Below are 24,878 nucleotides of genomic sequence, written 5' to 3'. Positions count from 1 at the left end.
AGGAAAGAATAGCACCATCCAGGAGTGAGAGCTACACTGAATCATTCCAGGACTGAAGTCTCCCTTCTTCCAATTACCCCTGCTCACCACCACCACCTTTGTACCATTAACCCATAAGCAAAAATTTAGCTGGATAAGTAAATGCTTATTTTGCAGCACTTAAATATGCAAATGCACAATAGTTTGTCAATTTGTATGCATATGGCCTGCATATCTTGTGTTCTTGGCAAGTACTGTGTGTTTCCATATTACAATTCAATTCAATAAGCATTTAAGTGCTAGGTTCTAGGGATGCAAAGCAATAATAATTTTTCAAGGGCTAGAACTCTCCATAGAATCTCCTCCATTTCTAGCCCCTATACTTTCTGGAATAACTGACTCCCATTGCCTTCAAGTTAACTATCATTAGTCCCCCATATATTTGTAACCCCAAACCTATTCTAAAAGGAAAACAGCAAATAACAGAAGTCTTTGCCCATTTGTCTACAACTATATCACTTGTAAAGACATAATTTTGTCTGATCTAAGAAACAAAATAGGCTTATTTCTGGTTAGCACATGTATGGAAGATTGCCTGAGAATATTAGATGCTGTAAGGCTTAAGAACTATGGTATTATGGATAAAGCATAGGACTTGGAATCATAGACACTTGTTCAGATCAGTTCCTTACTAGTTTTGTCCTTCTGAGCAAGTCCCTTAACCTCTCTGGGCCTCAGTTTCCTCATCTGTAAAGTGAGGGGAATAGATAACCTCTAAGGTATCTTCTAACTCTAAAAGTATAATTCTATGATTCTGTAAATGCTGAACTGAATTGTATTTGCTCACAGAAACATCCACCCCACCCCTATTTGGCCCCTCTGAAGTTCTAGATAGATTACCTGGGGAATAGTGTTCATCCGGTTGTATCTCTGGACTAGCTCATCCTTAGAAGGCATCCTGTGCTGTCCTTTTCCCATTCCTGCCACAGACCAACATACCAGGTGAAATGAGCCCAAGATAAGGAGTCTGAGAGAATGGGACATGAATTCCTGGGTGTCAAGTATTAGGATCGAGTGAGATGAGGGAGCAAGCTCAAGAACAGAAGGAACAAATATCTACTTCTAGAGAGAGAATTGATAAATAGAATCAAGCAAGATATAATTTCTATATACATATATTTTTTGTCAAGTGATGCCTTTTTTAGTGCCAGGAAGCAGGGGGAGAGGAAGATATCTAGAAATTTAAAACATAAAATGCAAAGAAAAAAAAAAGAAGAAACAAGAACAGTCACTATAATCATAGGATGGAAAAAAATTGGCACTGGCACAGAATATGGCAATATCAGATTTGACCAGCAACTCAAGAGAAGCAAGAGGAAGTCCAGTCTAGTAACAGACCATGAAATGTAAAGTACCCAAGTATGACACCTAAAACCCTATCTTTACTGACTAGCCCCACTAAACATCCCAGTATTTGTCCAAGAATCCTAAGTGGGCTATAAATCCAAGCATCCCTCCTATAAATGGGGTCTAAATCTATGGGAAAAGAATCCAAATGGCCTAAAGATAAGAAAATAAAAAAAAAAAAAAAAACGAAAGGGAAGGAGGAAAGAGAGATAAGCAAAGTTCTTCCTAATGGCCCCCAGGGCCCTGCCCATGCAGAGTTGTTGAATAGAGTAGGAAAAGGAATGGTGCCATTATAACTGATCATGTTTATTAGGTGTTACTGGGATCCTTTCCTAACACTGTTTAGTCATCTAGCAGAATTCTCTCTTCCACTATGATTTGAACTCATGGCCCCAGTCATGGCCCATGGGGAAGGTGGAGTTTGTGATACATTTTTTTCATATGTTAATAATTGACAGAATTTTAAATTTTGTAAAGCCCTTAACATATGCTATCTCATTTAATTCTTGCAACAATCCTATGAGATGGCTACTAAAAGTATTATGATTCTCATAATTCCTCAGATGAGGAATTGAGTTATCATATAAGTAACTTCAACCCCTACATGTTACCTTGGCTGATTGAGCTGCACAAAAAGTCTACAAGGGGACATAAAACATCACTTCTGTCTCTATCACCCTTACCAAGTTGCCTGATTCATCATGTAATTATAACTTGAATAGACCCAGTACTACAGAAACCTCAATGGCTAGGGTAAGATGCTATGGATCTATCCGTGGTACTGGACAGTCATACACTTCCACCTTCTCCTTCCATTCCCTCCAATCATCTCTGGTCATCCTCTGGTCCTTGTTATAATATCAAGAACCTAGCTCCAAATCTCAAAATCCCCACCAAGAATGCAAACACTATTGTCCATGTGCACAAGATGCACAATGACAGGGGGTCTTGGGTGGTAAATAATGAACTACCTATTCAAGTTCCAAGTCTGATTCTGCTGGAAAAAAATTAAAACAACCTCCTAAGCCCTTGCCAAATCTGGAACATAGAGCAAGGTCACTTAATCCCTACAGGAAAGGCTTAGAAGTAATCCCTATGAGACAAGCCAGACCCCCATTCCACCTTTTATCCTGTACTACCCTATATGTCTCAAATCTGTCTGTGATGCTCCTGCCAGTTTCCTAAAGTTAATTCATGAAAACATGAAGATCACTTAATTAAATGTTTTGATTCTGGGATAGACATTGTTAGAAGTTCCCCCAAACAGAAATGAACATAGATAAAGATGGAAGAACATAGACCTAAGATCCTGTGCCATTTATATTCCCAAATCCCTATATCTTTTTATATTCCCTTAACTTCTATAAACCCACATACAATGGCTGGGTCAACAAAGGCCCCATTAACAAAAAGTAATCCCTTATTCCTAGCACTCCTAACAGTAGATAAAGAACCAAACAGGTTTTGAGTTGCCTAAGGCTAAAGAATAAAGACTTAGAAGATAGAGGAAGCACCAATTCGAGGTGCCTGCTAGAAGTAGTATCACAGTTTGGGCAAATGAACATACATCCTCACATAAACCATACGTAGGAAACATAATTACTGATTGTGCCTGTGTGCAATGGCACTGATAAATGGAGTATGGGGGCTAAAGGGCAGTGAGTAATGCCTTTCTGAGTTTCTCCATTAACTATTATCATCTCAGGTTTATAGCTATAATACTAAGAATCAGAAAGTCTGGCCAGAGAGCAAGTCAGGGTGGACTATAGGCAGAAACTAGGAAACTAGATAGAGAATAAAGACTTCTTGGGGAGAAACATGTAGAAAAGGAACTAGTCTAAAAAGGAAATTAACTAGGAGACAGAACTCCATCAATAAGATATCAGTAATTCATATTTATATCCTCGATTGAACAAAACTAGACTATATCTCTTCTTTATCCCGAGATTGCCTTAAATGAACAAAATCCATACACTAATCACTTCTCAAGGGTAGAAAAGAAGACTTTTGCACTTAATCATAACCTGAAAGTGGCAAAAGATGGTATACAGGAAATAAAGCAAAAGGCTATGTTCCTTAAAAAAAAAAAAATTAAAAAAAAAAAAAAAGGCTATGTTCCTCTTCTTATAATCATCACAAAGAGACCCTACTCTCAAATAGTAGCAGAAAGGTGAGAGAAGACTATACAATATCACAAGAAGTGGGTATTACTGGAAATCTACCCTTCTTGGTATAAAGACACAGAAATGTACTATTATCACCAAATACACAGATCTCTAGGCACAGGTTTCAGGAGAAAGGCATACTCAATTCTACACCCACACTCTCCATGAGCTCACTGGTTCAAAACTGGGCCTGTTCTGAGGTATAGCTGTCCCCTGCCTTAGGGTGAAAGTGGGTAGAAGGCAGAGACTTCCTAGATATGGCCTCATTGGAAAGAAGAGGATCTACATTTCTTAAAATGGATAACGACAGATCAAGTGCCCATAGAGGAAACAAGTGACAAATCCGTGTGTCCATGGAGTAAAGTAAGCAGGAATGACACCACAGACTATATGTCCATGAAGGGGGAAACAAGACATGTGAACAAAGTTTGGGCAGCCATAGAAGGAGGACTACTTACCTGAGTATCCAAAGGAAATACTGGAGATGGGGCTCAGGTAGATGCCTTTGCCATACGCTGCTCCATGCAGCTTGCAGGGAAACACCAGGGTGAGCAACATGAACTGGGCCTCCCCCCCAATGATCCTCCAGGAGGGAGGGGGCCTCCTAGGGCATCTAGCTGTTAGCCACAAAGCTCATCCCCCTGTTTGTCCCTTTGTTCATCATTCCAGGCTTATAAGCATCTGCTTCAGTAGGGGTTAATTGGGCTGGAGAATAGCTAACCCTTCCATGTCTTGGGAGATAGGGGCAGAGGGAGCAAAACCACCGAGTCAGGCCATATTCCTACAGGGAACAAGGCCAGGGCTGGCAAATGGACAAGAAGAAACAGACTCTGTAACCAATTCTCAGATTCACTGAGGGATAGAGATTTGAATAATCAACATGAGACAAGTCACTACTGAATCAATATGCATACAAGGAATAGTTCTGCCATTTAAGGGTTCTAACACCTGCTATAGAATTTTAGCTCATCAATCCTCAAATCTAAAACTAATGGTCTTAATCCCCTGATACATGGGTTCCCCCTGATAGATTCTGCTTAGGGCTGAGTACACCAGCCACAACCCCTATATGACCCTAACACCTCCCAGATTCCTTGGAGAGATATGGCTGAGACACCAAGAAAAAGTGGAGTCCCAAGGCTTCAGAGTTTGGGAATTAGTAGGCACAGAAAGAAGAGTGCTCTAGAGCTTCCCAACACCACAGAGCAAGGATGGTGGAAGGAGAGTGGGGAGCCCTGCCCTTACCTGGAGTTTGGTGTAGGATGCATTGACCAGACCATTGCGCAGGATCGAGTGCCAATTTTCAATGTGGGACCCACTAGAAAGCAGGGGTAGAAGACACAGACCTGAGGTCCTAGGAACAGCTCCTAAAAGCTAACAATGCCATCCACCCTCCCAGAACATACAAAAAGATGAAGAGACACATTCATATGTAGTCACTGAAAACCTCACATATTATCATGGCTTCAGCTAGCTCCTATTATGAATTGCTCAAAAATGGGTTTCTCAAACTCCGGCCCAGATCCACATTCCCAACAGTCTGCTAGACAGTTCCAATATAATCTCCAATTATCACCTGAATATCATGGAGCCCAAACCAAATGCAATGTTGTACAAGGGAAAGCAAATAATGGATCTGGAGTCAAAGAACTCAAGTCTGGACCTCTACCACTCACAATTGGAATAATGTTGAGCAGGTCACTTTACTCACCTATAAAATTAAGGGGTTGGATTCAGTGACCTCAAAAATCTCTTCATTTTAATTCTATGATCCCCTATTTTGACTTCCCTATTTCTGATAATCGCACCACATATACTCCCTGTCAGTCAAGTTCAAAACCTCCAAGTTATCTTTGACTCCATCCTTTTAGCTATCTCTATAAGTCACCAAGTCCTATTAATTCTTCCCTCAGTCTTTTGCAATCTCTTCTCTATTCTTACTACTCCACATTAGTCCAGGTCCTTATTACTTAATTACCTCTCAATAGTCTTTTTTTTTAAGCCCTTACCTTCCGTCTTAGAGTCAATACTGTGTATTGGCTCCAAGGCAGAAGAGTGGTAAGGGTAGGCAATGGGGGTCAAGTGACTTGCCCAGGGTCACACAGCTGGGAAGTGTCTGAGGCCAGATTTGAACCTAGGACTTCCCGTCTCTAGACCTGGCTCTCAATCCACTGAGCTACCCAGCTTCCCCCTCAATTGCCTTCTAATCAATCTCCTGCTTTTAGTTTCTCCCTTTTCCAAATCCACTTTGCATACCAAACTAATATTCCCTTTAAAATATAGTTTTTATTCCCTCACACTTCTATTCAAAAACTTTTCAGTGGCACTGCTAAAAGGAAAGTTCAGACTACTTAGCTTCAGGAACTTAAAAGTTCTTCAACATTGGCTCCAATCTATTTTTTTCAGTCTTCTTTTCTTCTACAATCCCCAAAAGAACTCTCTAGTCCAACCAGACTCACTTTCTCACCCACTGACCTTTAATCAAACCTCTGTGTTTCTGCCTCTGTTTTCACTCAAATAGTTCTAGTCAACTGAAATGACTTCTTTCCCTTTCTATGCCTATATAAATCCAACCAATACTTTTAAACTCAGGTTAAGCCCCATCACCTCTGTGGAGCCTTCTCTACCTCAGTCTTCAGTGATCTCTTCCTCTTCTAAATTCCTCAGTACCTATCTACAACATTCATTGAGCAGTATGATAATGCCTTTAGATTCTCTAGCTAAATCTAGAACTAAATCTGTCTCATGTTTCCTCAACTAGACTATAAACTCCTTGAGAGTAAGGACCATCTATTAGACCATGTATCCTTTACAAAAATAGCTCAATGCTTTCTACATACTAAACACTTGATGACAGTCTGACTACCTGCTGGAAGAATCATAGGTATAGAACATAAGACACATATAAACAGAACCCTGACATTCATGACCCCAGGGAACAAATGTCCCCCAGTCCCTCCCCTGAACAGTCTTCCCCAGCCCCTATTTCCCCTCCCTCACTGGAAGGCGAAGGTGCTGCCGTAGAGTTTCTTAGCCGTCCGAAACCGGGCCTCCTTGGCAGGGGGGCTGCTCAGCAGGAGGAACTGGTGAGAGGTGTGCATGAACTTCAGCTGCTGCCCGGGGTGGGGGGGAATCAGGAGAGACAGAGCAGAAACTGAGATCAGGGAGGGAGGGGTGATAGGGCCAAAACAAGCCAGAAGCATATACCTGTATCTCCATGGGATCAATACATGTTCAGGTACCAAGATGATCAATGCGGAACACAACAGATTGCTGACTAAGCCTAGAGCTAGTAGGGTCAGCAACAAAGTTATCTTCCCTGGCCTGCAACCTCTATCCCATCCCACAAACAACTTACAGGGTTCCAAGGAATTAGGGTGAGAGGGCTGGGGAACACTTACCCTGCTGAGAGGTAGCTTGACAATATGTGATCTGTTGCTGGAGATAATCCTAGGGAGAGATAGAGATGAAGGAAAGAGCATGGAACAAGCATGGAAGCTAGACCAGTCTAAACAGGAGTAAAGGAGGTATTCCCTCTAAAACTGATAGGAAAAAGTACCAAGTTAAGAACAACTGGAAATTCCTGTGTTGTAGATTTAATGCACGTGAATAACCGTGCTTGGAGGTGCTAACAGATCACACGGATGCTATCTGCTATGCAGATAACAACTATCATGAATGACAATATTCAAATACATTCATGGGTAAAGAGAAAGCCATCAGCCAAGAGACAAAACTGCAGAAGAGCTAACAAAGAATGAAACACAGACAAATGGGGTAGGGCTAAGGAGAGAACAAAAATAGGGGGTGTGATGGGTTGGTCAAAAGGGTCAAGTCCAAGAGAGGAGCTTCTGTCAGGCTCAGAAGTCCAAGGTTTAGGGACCATTCTGCTTCAGTTTATATGTCTTCTCCTCATTATAGGTGTTCAATAGATATCTATTTTACTACATTAATAAATGAGCCCAGGAGGAAGACTGAAAAACTAAAGTAACCTGTTTTCTTAGTGACCAGGAAGACTAAGAGAGAAGGACTGCCTGGACTAGAACTGAGGGAAAGAGAAAACTAGAAAGTCAAAACAGACTTCTTAGGCAATTTGAGAAGGGCCATATTGGAAAAGGAGTCAGATAAAAACATCCAGATGTTTGGTATCAAGCATACCAAGAAATTTTTGAAGGAGACTAACCTCATAAGTTAAATATGGCTGGACTGTTTCTGATCTGTTCCTGTGATACAAACCTGGGATCAAGTCTCTTTATGACCAAGAGAGAAACTTCTGTTGTACTAAAATTGTGCTACTTTTGAGAAGAGAGACTAGGGGGGGAGAGGAGGAGAGGTTGTAGACCAGGGTAAAACATTAAATCATTATGGGAACTTCCTAGGCTTTATGGGACATGGTTTTCCACAACCATTTCTAACTAATGGAACTTGACAGAACCTTGACTTGTAGGCCCTTTTTCAGAAGGGAAGGCATTGCATCAGCCTAAGCTCCTAGACACCCTGCTTCATACCCCAGGATTTGGGGAAGATGGCCCACTGTGGGAAGAAGAGACCTATGATGACATGGAGAGAAAGAGAGGAAAAATATACCTCCCAAAGTGTATGGGAAATTTAAATATATATAGTAATGAGTACTAATACCTACATATAGCAAGTACTTAAACACCTACCATATAAACGATTAGTTTCAGAACTATCTGTAAAGAGCTTGTGGGAAATTAAAGAAGCATATTAAGTTCCTTTTAGGAGCTAAGTTTTTGTAAATCAAATGAAGATAAAGATAATATATTTCTGTCAAGATGGGAAGTTATTCGGGGCCAGGTGGCTCAGTGGATGGAGCCAGGCCTAGGTTCAAATCTGGCCTCAGACACATCCTAGTTGTGTGACCCTAGTCAATTCACCTAATCCCCCATTGTCTAGCCCTTACCACTCTTCTGTCTTGGAACCAATACACAGTATTGATTCTAAGATGGAAGATAAAGGTTTTTAAAAAAAAAAAAGATGGGAGCTGTTCAGTTTCAGGACTTATTTTGGTCCAGGAAGAAAAAAAAATCCTTCATCCATATCCATCCCTCCCCTCAGAAGAAAGGAAATTATCACTACATCCACCCCCCCCAAAAGGGAGTTTTCTCTGCTCTCTCGTACCCCCCAGGAGGGAGTGGTCACTGCATCCATACCACTGCAGGAGAGGGTGGGCCAAAGGATCCAGCTTGTCCATCTGTTTCTTGATTTCCAGATATGAACCCTATAGAAATAATATCCACAATATTATCTCCCAAGGAAAGGGGAAAAGATTTCCTACTGGTGAATATATCTGTAACAGACTGATTATCTCTCTAGTGGCAGGACCCTGAAGCTGGCACAGGAGCAAAGAGATATCAAATGATAAATATTGATATACTTCTCTGAGGCTTACTTATGAAGAAATTTTCTCATAATAATCTTACAAAGTAGATAGGACGAGTGTTATTATCATCTCCATTTTACAAAATAGGAAAATGAGACTCAAGTTAAATGGTATTCCTATAATCACACAATTAATAAAAATCTGAGATAGGATTCAAACCCAGGTCTCCTGATTCTAACTCTCATGCTTTATTAACCATGCTGCACTGCTAAATATATATGATCACTATCTTTAAGCTATATTTATTAAAATAAGTAAAGATGCTTGTAAAACATACAAGTGAGTCTTACTTTATGCATGGCTCTGACAAGTATATAAATTAAAACTAACCTGAATCTCATTTTAAGTAAACCACTTCTAATTTATTCTGGATTTCTTTGAAGGGAAAAGACACATGTAATATGAATAAAAATTAATCTCCAAATATTCACAGGCAAGAAATCACAGATGGGAAGGGATGGATATGAAAGAGAAGGTTACAGTATCTGGAAAGGAATAAGCTCAGGACAGAGACTTCTTATGTTTCCTGGGGCTGGTAATTCTTGTTAGCTACCAAAATCTCTTCCCTCTATCCTAAAGCTGTAAATTACCCCTCATTTTCCCTAAATGCTCAAAGGATAATCCCATCCTTCCATTCCCTATTCTGAATATTCCTAAAGCTATGAAGAAAATTAAGAACACATAGAACATATAGAATGAGGCAATGGAAATTATAAAATATAAGAAAAGTTGAAATACATAATAGAAATCAAGGAAAAGCAAAATGATGGCAGAAGCTGGATGAAAACAATATAGAATGATGATGCATGTGCAGTCAAAGGATCACATATACCTGGGTCATCTCCCGGATGGACATGACACTGTCTAGAGCTTTCTGAAGTCGTTCATAGTTCTTTTTCTGTGAAAGTCAAGAAGTAGAGAGCCACAGTTAGGAAAAAAAGAGAATCAAGTATATGGAAAGGGAAAAGTTTCAACTCCATTTAAATGTTTTGATCTTTGAATTTAAAAAACTCCCCACTCCCAAAACTGAGTGCCTACACATGATACTTATGCCACAAACAGTCTCATAGATTTAGCATTGAAAGAAACCTCAAAGATCATCTAGTCTAACCTCCATAGTTTCAGAGATGAGGAAAGGGAAAAGGCGTCTTGCTTCAAGTCATGTAAGTAGTAGATGAAAAATATGGATTTGAAATTCAGGTCTTTTGAGTCCAAATCCAAATCTAACACTTTCCACTGTACCATACTGTCTTTTCAAAAAAAGTATAAAAGTCAAAATTATATTCTTTTATGCATGTCTGTATATTTATAAACCTACATACACATACCTATGTATAACATATATATTAATTGATAAATTTAGAGAGAAAAACCAGACGTTGGGGAAATGTCCAGGTAGTCCACAGTAGCCACTCTATTCATTCTATTTAGTGGCTAAACACTGGAATTCAAATCAAACCTCCCCCATGGTGGGATCTGGACCTCAAATGGCATGCCTGAAAGGAGGAGTCTTTTACACTTACCTACTTGCTGGTTCTCTTTTCAATAAAGGGGCCAAACCTGATTTCTCTATCTCCTAGTACTCTAGCTACTAAGCTTCCCTAGTTCCTACAAGGGTAAAAATCCTTCTATCTCCATACTCTTACCCTCTGATCCCCCACATCAGGCCCCTGATATCCTCTATGCTCCATTTCCTTCTATCCTCCTGGACACTGAATCTGCCATTCTGCCCATCTCCATGGTTCATGAAGGCTGTATCCTCTTGTCCTCAGTCATATTTACCTTGGGATTGAAGGCGAGAGTCTTGGGGTCACTGGGATCCACAACAGAGGGGTAAGGCTCAAAGATGATGCTTTTTCTGGGAGATTCTAATGCTGCCCGGCACATAGCCACCAGCAGATCCACCACCTCAGTAGGAGGGAAAGCAGAGGATCAGTTATCACAGGGTAACTTTCCAGTATTGGAAAACATATTCCAGTCTGCTCTCTTCTACTTTCTTTTTTCAAAACCCTCACCTTCTGGCCTACAAGGGTAAGGGCAAGGCAAAGGGGGTTAAATGACTTGCCCAGGGTCATACATCTTGGAAGAGTCTGATGCCACATTTGAATTCAGGTGTTCCTGACTTCAGACCTCATGCTCTCTACTTTGCCACCTGGATGCTCCTTTCCTCTACTTTCTGAAGGTTTAGCCCCCTCCTGTTATTCTTTTTTTTTTTTTTTTAAACACTTACCTTCTGTCTTAGAGTCAATACTGTGTATTGGCTCCAAGGCAGAAGAGTGGTAAGGATTAGGCAATGGGGGTTAAGTGACTTGCCCAGGGTCACACAGCTAGAAAGGGTCTGAGGCCAGATTTGAATCTAGGACCTCCTGTCTCTGGGCCTGGCTCTCAATCCTCTGAGCCACCCAGCTGCCCCCACTCCTGTTATTCTTTACTTCAACCTTGTCTCCACTTATTCCACCCTTTACTACCTCTGCTCCAGTAGCCACCTCCTCTGCCGCTCCAGACATGACCCCCAGGGTGTAGAAGGAGAAGACACAGAGCTCTCGAGTACACACAGCTGGCTGAGGAAGTAAGAAATGTGTCAAATAGGCAGAGAGGAGAGGAACAGAATAATGGGAGTGCTCCCCCAGTCTTGACCTTGGAGGCAAATAAGAATCTGGAGTTCTTTTGACTATCAGTCACAAGAAATCAATGAATGCAGTTAAATTAATGACTCAGAGTCACAGCTCAGGAGTGCTGCTGCAAGGCATTAGATCTCCACTATAATGCACATTAGGGCCCAAGATATAAAGACGTATCCTAATTTAGGTCCCATTAAAACTCTGGACAAACTAGCTACTCCAATGAATACAGAGCTTGGGCAAGAAAGAGAAATAACATTAACAAATGTGTATGAGATCCAGACAGACTCCGGAGACTATGCAGGGGTCCACTCCAATACTAATGCTCTGGGGCCAGGGCTCCAGGAAAATAAATGTTTTTCAGGAATTCTACTTTTGACACTGGTCTAAAGAAAGGGAAATGAAAAAATAAAGAAGATTGTACCTTGAGCATAGACCCATTCTGGAAGACATGCTGCTCATCACACACAACACAATACTCATTCAGGGTTGGAATCCGCTGCTCTGCATACTTCATAATCTGCAGAGTAAAGGGAGTAGAGCCATATCTTGTCACGGCTCTATAAGATCTCTCTCCACAGGCATAAGTCTATACATCCACCCATGCATTTATGGATTGGAGAAACAATCTGAGAATAGAAGGTTTGTTTCTTTTCTTCCCTGTTTCCTACACTTCCCCTTCCATCACCTCAGCACCTAGGACAACACCCCATACCTGGGTATAGCTAAGTCTACTCTACAGTGTTATCCAAGGTTCTGTGCCATGTGCCCTAGAAACTCAGATGAACTTTCATAGGGAAAAGTCAATTTGTCTCTCCATCAGTTAACACTAAAAAATGAAAATCTCTATGGACAAAGAACTATACTAAAAACTGCTGTGGGAGATATCCCTAACATCTTAGGAAGCTTACTAAGAGAGAACCACCACCAAAACTAGAGAAATTCCTTGGTTAAAGTCCTTTCATAAATGCTTTAATATGGCTATTCTGTTCAAGAGCATTTTTCCCAAAAAGCAGCAAACACTGATTTCATGATTTCTGTGAAAAACTATGGCATGGAAAAAGGGTTAAATTTAATTAATTGCTGAATACCTACTATGTGCCCAGCAGTGAGAAACACAAATCCTTGCTCTCATGATATGTGTAATCTAGTACAGGGAAACAATATAGTGTGGTAGAAAATGTAGTAGACTTAAGAGTAATAAGACATAGGTTAGAGTTCAGGCTTCACTACTTATTTAGCTTAGACAAATGACTGCTTCTGTAAGCCTCAGTTTCCTAACGGATAAAATGAAGTGACAATATTTACAATTAGGTGGCACAGCAAAAAGGGCATTGGACCTGGTATTGGGAGAACATAGGTTCAAATCTGAACTCAGATCATTAATAGCTGTGTAACCTTTATCTCATCTGCTTCAGTTCCCTTATCTGTAAAATGAAGATATCACCTACTTCACATGATTGTTGTGAAGATAAAATGAAATTATTACTTATAAAATGCTTTGCAAACCTTAAAGAATTATATAAATGCTAGCTACTTATTATTATTATTATTATTATTACTATCTGCTTGATAGGGTCATTGTATAAATCAATTGGGATGATGCAGAGTGAAAGGAGCAGAGCCAGAGACATTGTACACAGATATACTGTGGTAAAATCGAATGTAATGGACTTCTGTACCAGCAGCAATACAATGACCCAGGACAATTTTGAGGGATTTATGGTAAAGAGTGCTACCCATATTCAGAGAAAGGACTGCAGGAGAGGAAACATATAAGAAAAACAACTGCTTGAACGCATGGGTCGGGGTAGACATGATTGGGGATGTGGACTCGAAACTACCACACCAATGCAACTACCAACAATTTGGAAATAGGTCTTGATCAAGGACACATGACAAAACCAGTGGAAATGTGCATTGGTCATGGGTGGGGGGAGTGCAGGGGGTGAAGGGGAAAGTAGGAGCATGAATCATGTAACCATGTTAAAAATGAATATTAATAAATGTTTAAATTTAAAAAAAAAGTTGTACACAAACTAAAAAACAAATAAATCAATTGGGATAATACAGAAAAGCACTTTATTAACTCTAAAGCACTATGTAAATGTACTTATTTATTCCTTCTATAGATCTATGATTTCGTTGGTGGAGATATTTCTACCAACAATGAAAATCATAACTCCTTTGAATCCAAGACTTCCCATCTCTAGGTCTGCTTCTCAGTCTACTGTCCCACATAAGTAGAATTTTGATAGAGAATTCTCAGTGAAGGGAATAATGTGAGTAATGGTATGGAAGCAAGAAAATATAAGGGGACACAATGAAAACAGAAGTGCAAGTAATGATGGTCTCTGGGAAGGTAAAAAAAATACTGGAAGGCAAGGAGTCATATACTAGCTTGTATTATTTTCTAGTTTTTCATGTGTGAGTTTTATCTCTCCAAAAAGACTGTAAACTCACTGAGGATAAGGATCATGTCTTCTTTTTTATTCCCCAAAAAGTAAGTACAGGAGGTGAAGAGAGAAGGAGGTTGGATGGATAAGGGAACACATGAGATAGTGAATTAAATGACAGAGTATGCAATTCAAATATGGTAGAAAAAAATAAGTCCAATAATGGGAAATACATGGAGGGATTTAGACAAGAGCCCAAGCTTGTTTACCTGGACAAGGAATCCATACTCCAAGGTGGGAATGTTCTTGCAGTGACCACTGACCTGGCAAGGAAAAAGAAGGTCCCTGTAAGTCTTCTCCACAGCTGGAGCTTAGGATACTTACTCTAACCCCACAGAATTTCCTTTGGAGCACCAGATCTATAGCCTAGGTCAGAGCTGGATAATTCTAGGATTCAATCAATAATTCTAGATCTGATAGTTCAGAGTGCCTTAAGGTATTTGTTTAGTGGCTTTTGTGGAGAAGGTGATATGAACTCTACCCTTGTTCTTCTTTTAGGAAAGAAAAGTTAGAGAACAGAAGCCACTGACTACAAAGCTTCATCCCAATCCCATCATATAAGTAATATTCTATTTTATATCACCACCCCTCAAAAGCTCTGTCCCTTCTACCTGATGGTTTGGGCACCATGGAAATCAAAATAGAAATTAACTAGCAATAAAAATTTAACCTATTTTTCAACTGCCATGTAAATATATCCCTCCCCTCAACCCTCTCAACTCCTAACTCATACCATTCAGTAATTCATGACACCTCAGAGATGAGATATTTAAGTAGCACAAAGCCAAATGAACCTAAATCTCTTAATACCATGAGCTATTCTCCCCATTTCCACCATTCCAATACCCCAACCAATTCCTCCCCAGACCATGTACCAAGGGAGAGGTCCGTGCTGGGGGAGGGAGGCCCACGTGCTGGGGGCAGGGGAGACCTGCCTGGGGGCTAGGAGGGTAGCCAAACACTTCTACTTTGGGGTTCTTCATGGTACAAGATATAGAGCGGTTCATGAGGCGCCCAACTCGCAGCTCTGGCACACCCAGTTTGCCCTTCAGCATGGAATCCTGGATAATGGGGAAACTGGGGGATCTGAAGAAAGAAAGCAAAGGGTAAAGTACTACAACAGGAACCTGCATGAATCCCAGAAGAGGGAGACAGGCAAATGACAAAGATCCCAAGATCTGAATACAAGCCTAAGTCTGAGATAATCAAACCTATTTATCACACACACACACACACACACACACACACACACACACACACACACACCCCACACTTTATCTTTTACTTACCTGACTATGTAAGTTCTTATGTCTCATGCCAGAAGCCCAAAATCAGCAGAGCCCCTGTCAAGGTCTTTGCAATGAATGCTCAACCCTAGCTAGCACCATATGACCAGGAGATTTTTTTTTTTTAAACTCTTACCTTCCGTCTTAGAATCAATACTGTGTATTGGTTCTAAGAGAGAAGATAGCTAAGCAAAGAGAGTTAAGTAACTTGCCCAGGGTTACACAGCTAGGAAGTGTCTGAGACCAGATTTGAATTTAGAACCTTCCATTTCTAAGTCTGGCTCTCAATCCACTGAGGCACTTAGCTGCCCCCAACCAGGAGATTTCTGCCAATACCTGTTGCATTTATTTAGCCAATACTGAGTGCTTAGTATATTCAAGGAATACAAAAGAAATACTTGTATAATTAGAAAATCTTGAACCTTTGGACTTCATCTCCCATAATCTTTTTTACCTTTGTTCACATAGCATCCTTAGGTACTATAAATAAAAGTGTGCTATAACCCCATACTCGCTATCTTCTCTCATGACCGTGGCTGGGTTAGTTCTCTTTTTACTCTAGCTTTTTATTTTCTTTTACTTCAAGCTATTATTAATAAATCTTATTAAATATAATACTTGGAGTTATTATATATTCATTTTTAAGCTTACATATCTATACTGTAGGTGCTAAGTGTTTGTATTCCAAAGGGCCAAGTCCTTAAGTTTCCTAACAGTAAGACTGGGGCACTATATTGAACATGATACCAAGTTTCATCCATTAATTCCCTTAATAAAGTCATTTCATATGTACCTGGAGCATGGCTAGTTTCTGGGCATCCAGAAAGCACCAGCAACAGAAACATGAGCTTGAGAATAAGGAATGGGAAACCATATGAGTCAACTCAAACTGACTGGTTTCTATACTCAAAGATAAAAGATTTGGGAAGGGAGGGTAGAGTGAATATTTACAGGGTAGGATGAGTACTCCCAATCTCATTTTCCCAAGGATCAGAGATGAGAAAGGGTAGAAGAGACAGGACCAGAAGAAAAAGTAATGGAGAGGAGTGGAGGAGAAAGGGCATGAGGGATAGGAGAGTCACATGTTAGAGTATAGGTGAAAGGATGACAAAATAGAGAGAAGAGAACAGAAAGGAATAGGTACTGGGAGATAGTGGATGAGTTAAAATATAGATTCCTTAAGAGTAATACTTATTTCATTTTTAAATTTTATATTCCCCTAGGAGTAAGTACAGTAAAGTACATGATAGGTGCTTTAAAAATGTTTTTTTATTGACAGTATCAAAAAAACAAAAGGAAGGGATAGAATATATATGCCCAGGAGGTAAGGGTCATAGAAAGATGTAGGAAAAATCAAAGTAGAGTAGGAGAGAACATGAGGAGGGCAAGAGCTTCCAGAGTTATACTCACTTGGGGATAGGTGAAAAGATGCTGAGGCCTGCTCGAAATTTCTTGATAGTGCCACTTGCCTTGAACCAACTGTGACGCTTCTCCTGCTGAGTCTTCAGGAAGTCGTTGCTGAGATGCTTCCATTGTTGGGATGTAAACAGTCCAAGGATCCTCAGGGAGAATGAAAAACAGATTTGAAAAGTCTCAATAAAGAAGGGATCATTAAAGATCAAGGACTAGATGAATAACATCAATCACATCTGGATTTCTAGTTTAAATGGCAATTTGGCACTGGCAAAACACTCTCGATCTTAACCCTAGTGGCATACAGAAACCATGCCATTTACTGAGTACTCAACAGAGAACCCTCTCACATAGTGACCCCAGGTCTAGTGGCCTTTGCCCAATGGGAATAACCCTTAGGAGGCTATCCTGTTAAGAGATTCCTGGTGTGGAATTTCTTTTTTTTTTTTTTTAAACCCTTGTACCTCGGTGTATTGTCTCATAGGTGGAAGATTGGTAAGGGTGGGCAATGGGGGTCAAGTGACCTGCCCAGGGTCACACAGCTGGGAAGTGGCTGAGGCCGGGTTTGAACCCAGGACCTCCTGTCTCTAGGCCTGACTCTCACTCCACTGAGCTACCCAGCTGCCCCCTGTGGAATTTCTTTTGTAAGACATCTAGAAATTGGTAATTTATACCCTAATTATTATCAATGAGTGACTGGGTATAAGTGCAACACAGCCCAGAAGGGACCACCTTGTTTAACCTCTGTAGGAATAATATGGAAATAAAGGAAAACTGGAAAGAAGCTTGAACTTTGGTGAAAAGTGAAAGGATGGGATTCAGGAAGGAGTTATTTTCATTATATTATTCTCTTTCCTTATCTAAATTCCTGGTAACCTCCAAAAGAGAAAACAAACAATTGGCTTATCAATCCTTTGACCTCTAGAGTTGTGACATACTTCAAATAGTTAAAGACAAAGTCAAAAAAAGGAGCTTTGTGAGAATCACATCTAGGAGGGATAAATGGTCCAAGACAGAGTTTATATTCCTTACTCTTTGAAAACGAGGACCAGACTTTAACTCCTGGGATCCCAATCAATGCCAATTAAGATGCACTCAAGCCTAACTACTGCAAGATCCCAGCAACTCCCACTGGCTTCAAGGATAAAGAAGCAGTCAATATCTACTAAGCCCTGATCATCTCTCAGAAGGAAATCTTTGGCCAAAAGTTTACCTGTCTGCCCAACCACCTACACATATGTACATCTACTCATGATTGTCCATTCACCACCCTCCTATCCAGTAACAACTAGAAAGGTCAGAATTCTTACTTTTTCAACTGAAGACCCAGTCCAAACCCTTCTTTATTAGACGGCTGAAAAACCTCAATTGATGGTTCTGAAAAGAGGACAACAATAAAAACTGTATCCACATCCTCCTAGGCCCCAAGAACACAGAATACACAAAACATTAAGTGGGCAGGATGGGAAAGTATAGAAATATAAGAAGGATCTCAGTGCACAGCTAAGTAAAAAGAACTTTCTCAGTCACTTAAGCAAATCTGGTGCAAGGGCTTTTGGATGATAAAGAATAAAGGGAATAATAGAGAAAAGGTCTGAGTTATCTAATCCCAAGAGGCCAGCAAAAGGGCTGAAAAGCAGAGAACTAAGATAAAATAGGAGGGAGAAACAAAGAGATTGTAAATTTCCCATGCTTTAGTTAACCTAGGACCTGAAGAAAGGAAAAGAACACCATAGACAGGAAAATGCAGACTGAACCCACAAAAAGGTCCCACCCAGCCTAGTCTCTGCTTTTACCAGGCCCATCGAGGTACTGAGAGAGTGAAAACCGCAGCCTCAACACAATGGGCTCTGTCCGAAGGACCTTCCATGCTGTGGAGACTTCCTCCTGGGAGAGAAGAGTAGAGATTGCTTTGGTCATAGTCTTGATCATGCCAAGAGAAGGGAATGAGTGTTCAAGGGGTACAAGACATATATATGTATGTATTTTATAAACACACATAAACTTGATATTTGTCACATATATACATGTATTACATACAAATGCGGGCATATGAACATATCCACCATAATCTGCTGAAAGTCCAAGGAATGAGAGAGTTCAAAGCACATGCTCTGAATGGAACACACAAGTGATATGACCCTCCCCCTTTCCCCTACCCTTAACTTGGGAATGTTTCCCAACATGCTCTGAATAAAAATCAGCATCACTTACATCAAGGAAGCTGATGTTGATGTGGAGGTCAATGTCCACATCATCAATGGTTCCATATTCTCTGCAGAAGCACACATGGCTAGAAGTAAGAATCTAGGGGTGGTGGGGATGGGAGGGAGAGTTGGGGGACAGGGAAGGCCTTAGCCTAAGAGACTAATGCAGATGGGGGGTAGAAAGGGGTGAGGATTAATCTGGGTTCTCTGCCACCAAGTCATTCATTTAATGAAGACCTCTTTCAAGGCCAGAGTTCTTACCCTGGGGTCTACAGAACCACAAGTGGGGTTCTGTAGATAGGTTTCAAGGGGTCTATGAATTTGGATGGGCAAAAAAAATACATCTTGATTTTAATATAATTGTTTCCCTTTGCAGTATTATGAATCTTATTTTAAGCATTTAAAAACATTCTGAGAAAAGGTCTATAGATTCCATTGGGGTCTGACACAAGAAAGGATTAAGAATCCCTGTTCTAAGGGAATCCTTTGAGGAAAAGAGTTCTGCCTCCCTCCAACCCCACTCAGCCCACCTGATGGACACTGAGTTCTCACTATAGATCTCTTTCACAGCTTCAATGTCAGCATCAAGCTGTGGATGTCGGTATAAATCTGCCGCACAGCTCCCCTAAATGGGCAACATACAGAGGAAGAAGAAAGAAGAATAAGCAAAAGAAGAGACAAGAAAATGAAGATTCTAGAGAGACTCTATCAAGAGATACTGGTTACCCCAAGAAGTCTGGTACTCTAGATATGCTATTAATTCTACTATCAGTCCAAGACTCACACATTCTAAGAGCCCCTAGTTTCCCCTTCCAGCATTAGATCACTGCTTTTGTACTAATTCCATTCTTCTGAATGGTCCTTAAGCAAGTTAGGGGAGAGAATAGGAATATGGGATGGAGGGTAGGTGATTGGTATGCTAAAGAACATAGAGAATTCAAGCAGGTTCTGTATGAGGAAAGTCTCTATCACCCCTAGTGTTTTGGACTCTGTTCAGAGCAGTGATAATTCTCAGGAATTGGGAGCAAGATGATCACTGAACCCTGTGATTAGCGTGAGAAATGACTGGCAAAACAGTTGGTTACTTCTATATACCACTGTCCCAGCTCCTTAACAACAGGCCTGAGTTGAGAAGAGAACGACCACATGTTCTGAATTATTAATGGTATGAGATGTGGCCATTGTCATACCTTTCAGCCATGGGTTAGTCTAAGGCAAGTCCTCACCTGTACTCCATAGAGGAATTCCTCAGACTCATTGTCCCCATCTGAATCATCATCAGTCCAGTACTGGCTTTTAATGTCCTAGAAGTGAAGAACAAGGGTACAAACCTTGTAAATGGGTAAGAGAGGGTACAGGCACATGAGAGACCCAAATAGGTAAAAAGTCCTTCTGTGGTAAAGAAATTAAGCCAAGGGGCAGAAGGGACTAGGATGGGAGGGGAAGGGAAAAAAAAACTAACAGATAACTCATTTTCTGTGGCTGATATCTAAGCTCTCTTAATTCTCATCTGACATTCCCTAGATTCCCACTGACATTCCCAAGATTCTCCACTCCCCCAATCCAATGATCTAAATCCCTTTCCTAATGCTTTTATCTTTCCTTATCCTTTCAGTCTCTCCTCCAGCCCTCTCTAGGGTAACCCTCCTCAGTCCCAACTCATAGTTAAAGTCCCTCATGTCCCAACCTGCCTTCTCTCTTGCCCCATCCTCTCTACCAACAGACATGGGGGAGGGAAAGGATTATAGAAAAGGCTCAAGTCTATGTAGGATCTCCTAGGCCTATATATCTCCCAAAAAGGTAGCTCTGCATCTGCATCATGAAAGCAATTCCTCACCATTGGGTCAGTGGCTCACACACACTTCCCAGGCAGCACTAGGTAGTGTCCCTCCATGCCACCAACTGAGGTCAGCAAGATGAACATCCAGAAGACCATACAAGGAACAGGAGGGGATGACGTCAGGAACTGACTGGAGATCAGCCAGGGATAGTGGGCTCTGCTGTCACCGTGGCAACCAAGTCACTGCCCTAAAGAAGGTAGACAACTGTTGGTTACATCACTGTTCCACAGCCTGAGTCAACGTTAGCAGGCATGTAAGTAGATGTCTAGATGCTGAACACATAGGACTCAAGAGTAGTCCCTACAGAGGTAGCAGAGGACTCACTTCTGGATGCAAGTGTAGCCTATACTGACTCTGAAGACTCTCCAGTTTATATTACCACCCCCATCCAATAGGACTCCAAGTTGCTGATGAGTACGACAGCTCCAACCCTGCTAAAACTCTCCTTCTAGAGCAGAAGCCATCAGTTTTTAAATACCTAGAGACCTCAACAGCAAAGTGAGGACAAAACTAGCCTTAGAGAAGAGCTATAAAGTGTTCCCTATGCTCTAGGCCAGTGATGGCAAACTTTTTAAAGAAGGGGACAAAGGAAAGGAAATACTCATCTGTTAATCTTTTCTAAGGCAACTCTTTCATTTCATTTCATTATATTGTATCCTACTCATTGTATTCATCAGATTAGGAATAATGGGGGGGGGCAGATGCCCGCAGGCTATAGTTTGCCCATCACTGCTCTAGCCCAATATTGTTGAGTGTATAGCACACATGCCCCATTGTGGTGGAAGGGGCTGCTTCCCTCCCTCTCCCCCCAGCCCCCAAGGTCATTTTTCACATGTTCCACCCCTCTGCCTAGCAGCCCAATGTGAACACTTCCTCCTTCCCTTGTCTGGGATGATATGGGGGGGCTCACCAGTGGCTTGAGGGTGGTTTGGGCACACAATCTCTAAAAGGTTTGCCAACACTGTCCTAGGCTAATAAAGGACTTCTGAATCAACTTCAAAAGCCACCAAAAACATATACCCTCTACCTTGGGAATAACCCACTCCAACTTCTTTCCCTGTCCCTATGTGTGGTATCTGTGATATAACCATGAAATAATGTACATAAAAATACTTTTTGAACTATAACCCACAATTAAATGGAAATAATAAGTATGACTGGATCTAAATACTTTCTTAATGAAAAGGCCTATTTATGATTTTTGAAATATGAAGCATCAGAAAGGCCTCCTCTGCCCCAATATTTCCCATATCACCCTTATCTGAAATACCAACATCAGAGTTCCTTCTCTTGCCTTACTGATTTTCTTCTCTAAACTCCTCTTTTAAAATTTAAGTCCCTCTGAAAGAAGAATATATTAAATTAATACCCATTTTTTGGATTATAATTTATCAAGCTCAAAGAGTAATCAAGCTATAAGATAGCACAAGCCTGCCAGGAAAGTGCTTATAGGGCATGCCTATATATTTAACAAGCCTTGGGTATGCCAGGATGTTGCCTAAGTCTCAAGAATATAAAACTCTTGGGGGTGAAAAAAACAAAAAACACAAAAGAGAGAGGGGAGGTGAGAATAAGTGTTTATAAAGTGCCTATCAAGTGCCAGACATGTTGCAAGGGCTTTTTAACATGTATTATTTCATTTGATCCCCACAACTTTGCAAGTAGAAAAAAAGAAAAAAATCAGAAGAAAACATGGAAACAATCAAGACTTTTGTCAAAGTAAAATAAAATACCCATTCATAACAAATTATAAATAATGTGAAGTTCTATGTATTATTTTTTAAATTGTTTTATATGAATGGTTGTTAAAATCTTAAAATTTAAACTCCCAATAAAAAAGGGAAGAGGGAGTTAAACTGTTCATAGGGCAATCATTGCAGGAAAAAGAACTCTGTATACCATAATAAGAAAGCAGAGGAAGGGGGAAAAAAGGAAAGGAAAGAAAGAAGGAAGGTGAGAGGGAAGAAGGGAAGGAAGGAAGAGAGGGAAAATAATAAGTACTGTCTATGTGAAAGAACAAGAAAAGTATTTGAGTGAAGATGAGGGCCAGGAGGAGTGAGAAATTGTTTAGGTGGCTGAAGTCTTATCAACTTAAAGCTAGACCTAGAAAAGAGATAAGTGGAGAAAGGAAGGGAAGCTATAAAGCAAAATGAAAACGTGTTCCACCCAAGTGTCTATACATATGTATATCTGTATGTTGTCACCCAGCTTCCACTAGACCAGAGTATAGTAACAGGCTAACAAAGTAAAAGGGACTTAACAGCTTTAATTATGTTATACTAAAAAGGTGGGAAAGGATTTCTATACTAAAATCTAAGGGATAAAAAACCACAGGGCAATGGGAGGACTTACTCTACTCTAACTTTAGTGATCTAAACTAACAGGGTCCAAGGAACTATAAATGGAGTCTCTGGGTTTCTGCCTCAAACCTGGAACCTGCCAGGCTTGAGTGCAGCTAGGGCTTTGTGGCTTTGGGATTCTCACTGCAATCCACTGATGATCTCTGGATGCCAGGAGCTAAAGTTGTCCCAGGAACCAAGTAGAAAGGGGTTTGCTTGAAGCACTGTCCTGTTCTCTTGGCTCTGTAGATATTGTCCTTTCCTTAAATGCCACACCACACAGGATCCCAGGGGAAATCAGGAAGCAAGGTGTCCTTTGCTCTGAGGGCTCCCAGGCTGGCAACAGTTTTTGCCTACCACTAATGGAGTCCACACACAGGGCACAGGGAGACTTCCTCCTCCTTCATTCCAACCTGGAATTCCCAGCTCCAGCTCCTTCCTGCTAGGAACATCTTAATTCCTAATAACTAGCTAATCTCATCTTACTCATAACAATGTGCATATACATACATGAGAATTCTAATATCTTCAATTTAGTGCTCCCAGTCCTATCATAGGCCAGAGCATGCCAGTCCTATGAGAACAATCATGTTATCATCAGTCTAGAGTTCTCAATATACAAAATGAAATACCCTAAGGCATCTGTCACTATTTTCTCATTAATAGACTCCTTTGAATAATAGGTAACAATAGTCACTTCCATAGCACTTTAGGTTTGCAAAGTGCTTTAAATATGTTATCTTATATTAGTCAGCCCTGTGGGTTCAGATGCAGCATTAGCCATCAATATTCTATAGCTTCTATTGTAAATGTTCCATTTTACCTTTCAGGGTAAAGAAATTGCACAGAATATTATAAGACTTCTCTAAGAAAGGGATAAAAACAATCAAAACTATCTTGGGTCCGAGGAGTCTGGGGAGGTGCTCATCTGCTATTCCCATTGTGGACCTCAGAAATCTGTCCTTTCTGACAAGTCAAAATAAAGACCTTCTTAGTGTGCAAAAATCATCCTGATTTGGATTTCTCTGGATCCCATCAGACAGCAAGGGCATGGTGCTTTATAGTACTTAAGACACAAAGATGAAAAATGGCAGTCTCTGTCCTCAAAGAACTTACAAAAAAGGAAGGGACAAAGTACTTAGACAAGTACTTAAAAAGGGCAAAAAAGTACAAAGAAATGTGGATTTTTGAGGTAGAAGAGCCTCAGAGGTCATCCAGTCCAACCCTATTATTTTATCAATGAGCAAACCTAGGCCCATAGGAAATAAGTTAACTTGCCCAAGGTCACATGGGAAGCAGGTGGCAAAGCTGAAACTCAAACCCTGGTCTTCTGGCTCCAAATTCTGTACACTTTTTCTACTACTAGAGAAATCAGAATGAGAAAAGTACACAGCAGAGGTGACCTAAGAAGGGTCGGATCTCCTTTAATTAAAGGAGTCACAAGAAGGCCTACAGCTGAAGGCACCCGAGAAGGGCCAAGAAGAAAAGGTAGGATTTTGGCAAAAAGAGTTCCTTTCGTGGAAGAAAGTGCAAAGTACCAGCCTCATTCACCTCCACTAAATTCCTACCTACCCCAGGGGGCTGCCCCTCTAGTGGGCTCCTCCACCGTCTCCCTGGCCACCCCCAGCACCTGGGCCTCATGCCTTCCCCCCCACCCCCACATCGGTCCCATCTCCATCCTCCCCGCCCGGTCTCCATGGCAACCCCCGGGAAGGCCCTCCTCCTCCTCCTCCCCCTCCTCCCTCTTCCTCCCCCCCTCC

General features: G+C 40.9%; 1 protein-coding gene across 1 annotated transcript in view; it reads right to left on the bottom strand.

Annotated features, from left to right (window-relative positions):
* Positions 1-24,878, bottom strand: part of PARP6 (poly(ADP-ribose) polymerase family member 6) — a 30,800-nt gene that overhangs the window by 1,247 nt on the left and 4,675 nt on the right. Inside the window, exons 2-20 of the mRNA XM_044665790.1 lie at positions 20,776-20,966; positions 20,165-20,242; positions 19,469-19,563; positions 18,946-19,006; positions 18,528-18,618; positions 18,042-18,108; positions 16,729-16,878; positions 14,908-15,118; positions 14,242-14,295; positions 12,001-12,096; positions 11,424-11,516; positions 10,738-10,863; positions 9,788-9,853; positions 8,726-8,793; positions 6,953-7,001; positions 6,552-6,664; positions 4,797-4,869; positions 4,010-4,079; positions 880-959 (exon numbers count right to left, since the gene is read on the bottom strand). Of these exons, the coding sequence (XP_044521725.1) occupies positions 880-959; positions 4,010-4,079; positions 4,797-4,869; positions 6,552-6,664; positions 6,953-7,001; positions 8,726-8,793; positions 9,788-9,853; positions 10,738-10,863; positions 11,424-11,516; positions 12,001-12,096; positions 14,242-14,295; positions 14,908-15,118; positions 16,729-16,878; positions 18,042-18,108; positions 18,528-18,618; positions 18,946-19,006; positions 19,469-19,563; positions 20,165-20,242; positions 20,776-20,778 (1,644 nt within the window). The 5' untranslated portion in view covers positions 20,779-20,966. The remainder of the gene's footprint in view (positions 1-879; positions 960-4,009; positions 4,080-4,796; positions 4,870-6,551; positions 6,665-6,952; positions 7,002-8,725; positions 8,794-9,787; positions 9,854-10,737; positions 10,864-11,423; positions 11,517-12,000; positions 12,097-14,241; positions 14,296-14,907; positions 15,119-16,728; positions 16,879-18,041; positions 18,109-18,527; positions 18,619-18,945; positions 19,007-19,468; positions 19,564-20,164; positions 20,243-20,775; positions 20,967-24,878) is intronic.

This window comes from Gracilinanus agilis, chromosome 2, assembly GCF_016433145.1.
Source record: "Gracilinanus agilis isolate LMUSP501 chromosome 2, AgileGrace, whole genome shotgun sequence".
NCBI lineage: Eukaryota > Metazoa > Chordata > Mammalia > Didelphimorphia > Didelphidae > Gracilinanus > Gracilinanus agilis.
Note: the sequence above shows the minus strand (reverse complement) of the source record. Positions and strands in the feature narration are given on the sequence as shown.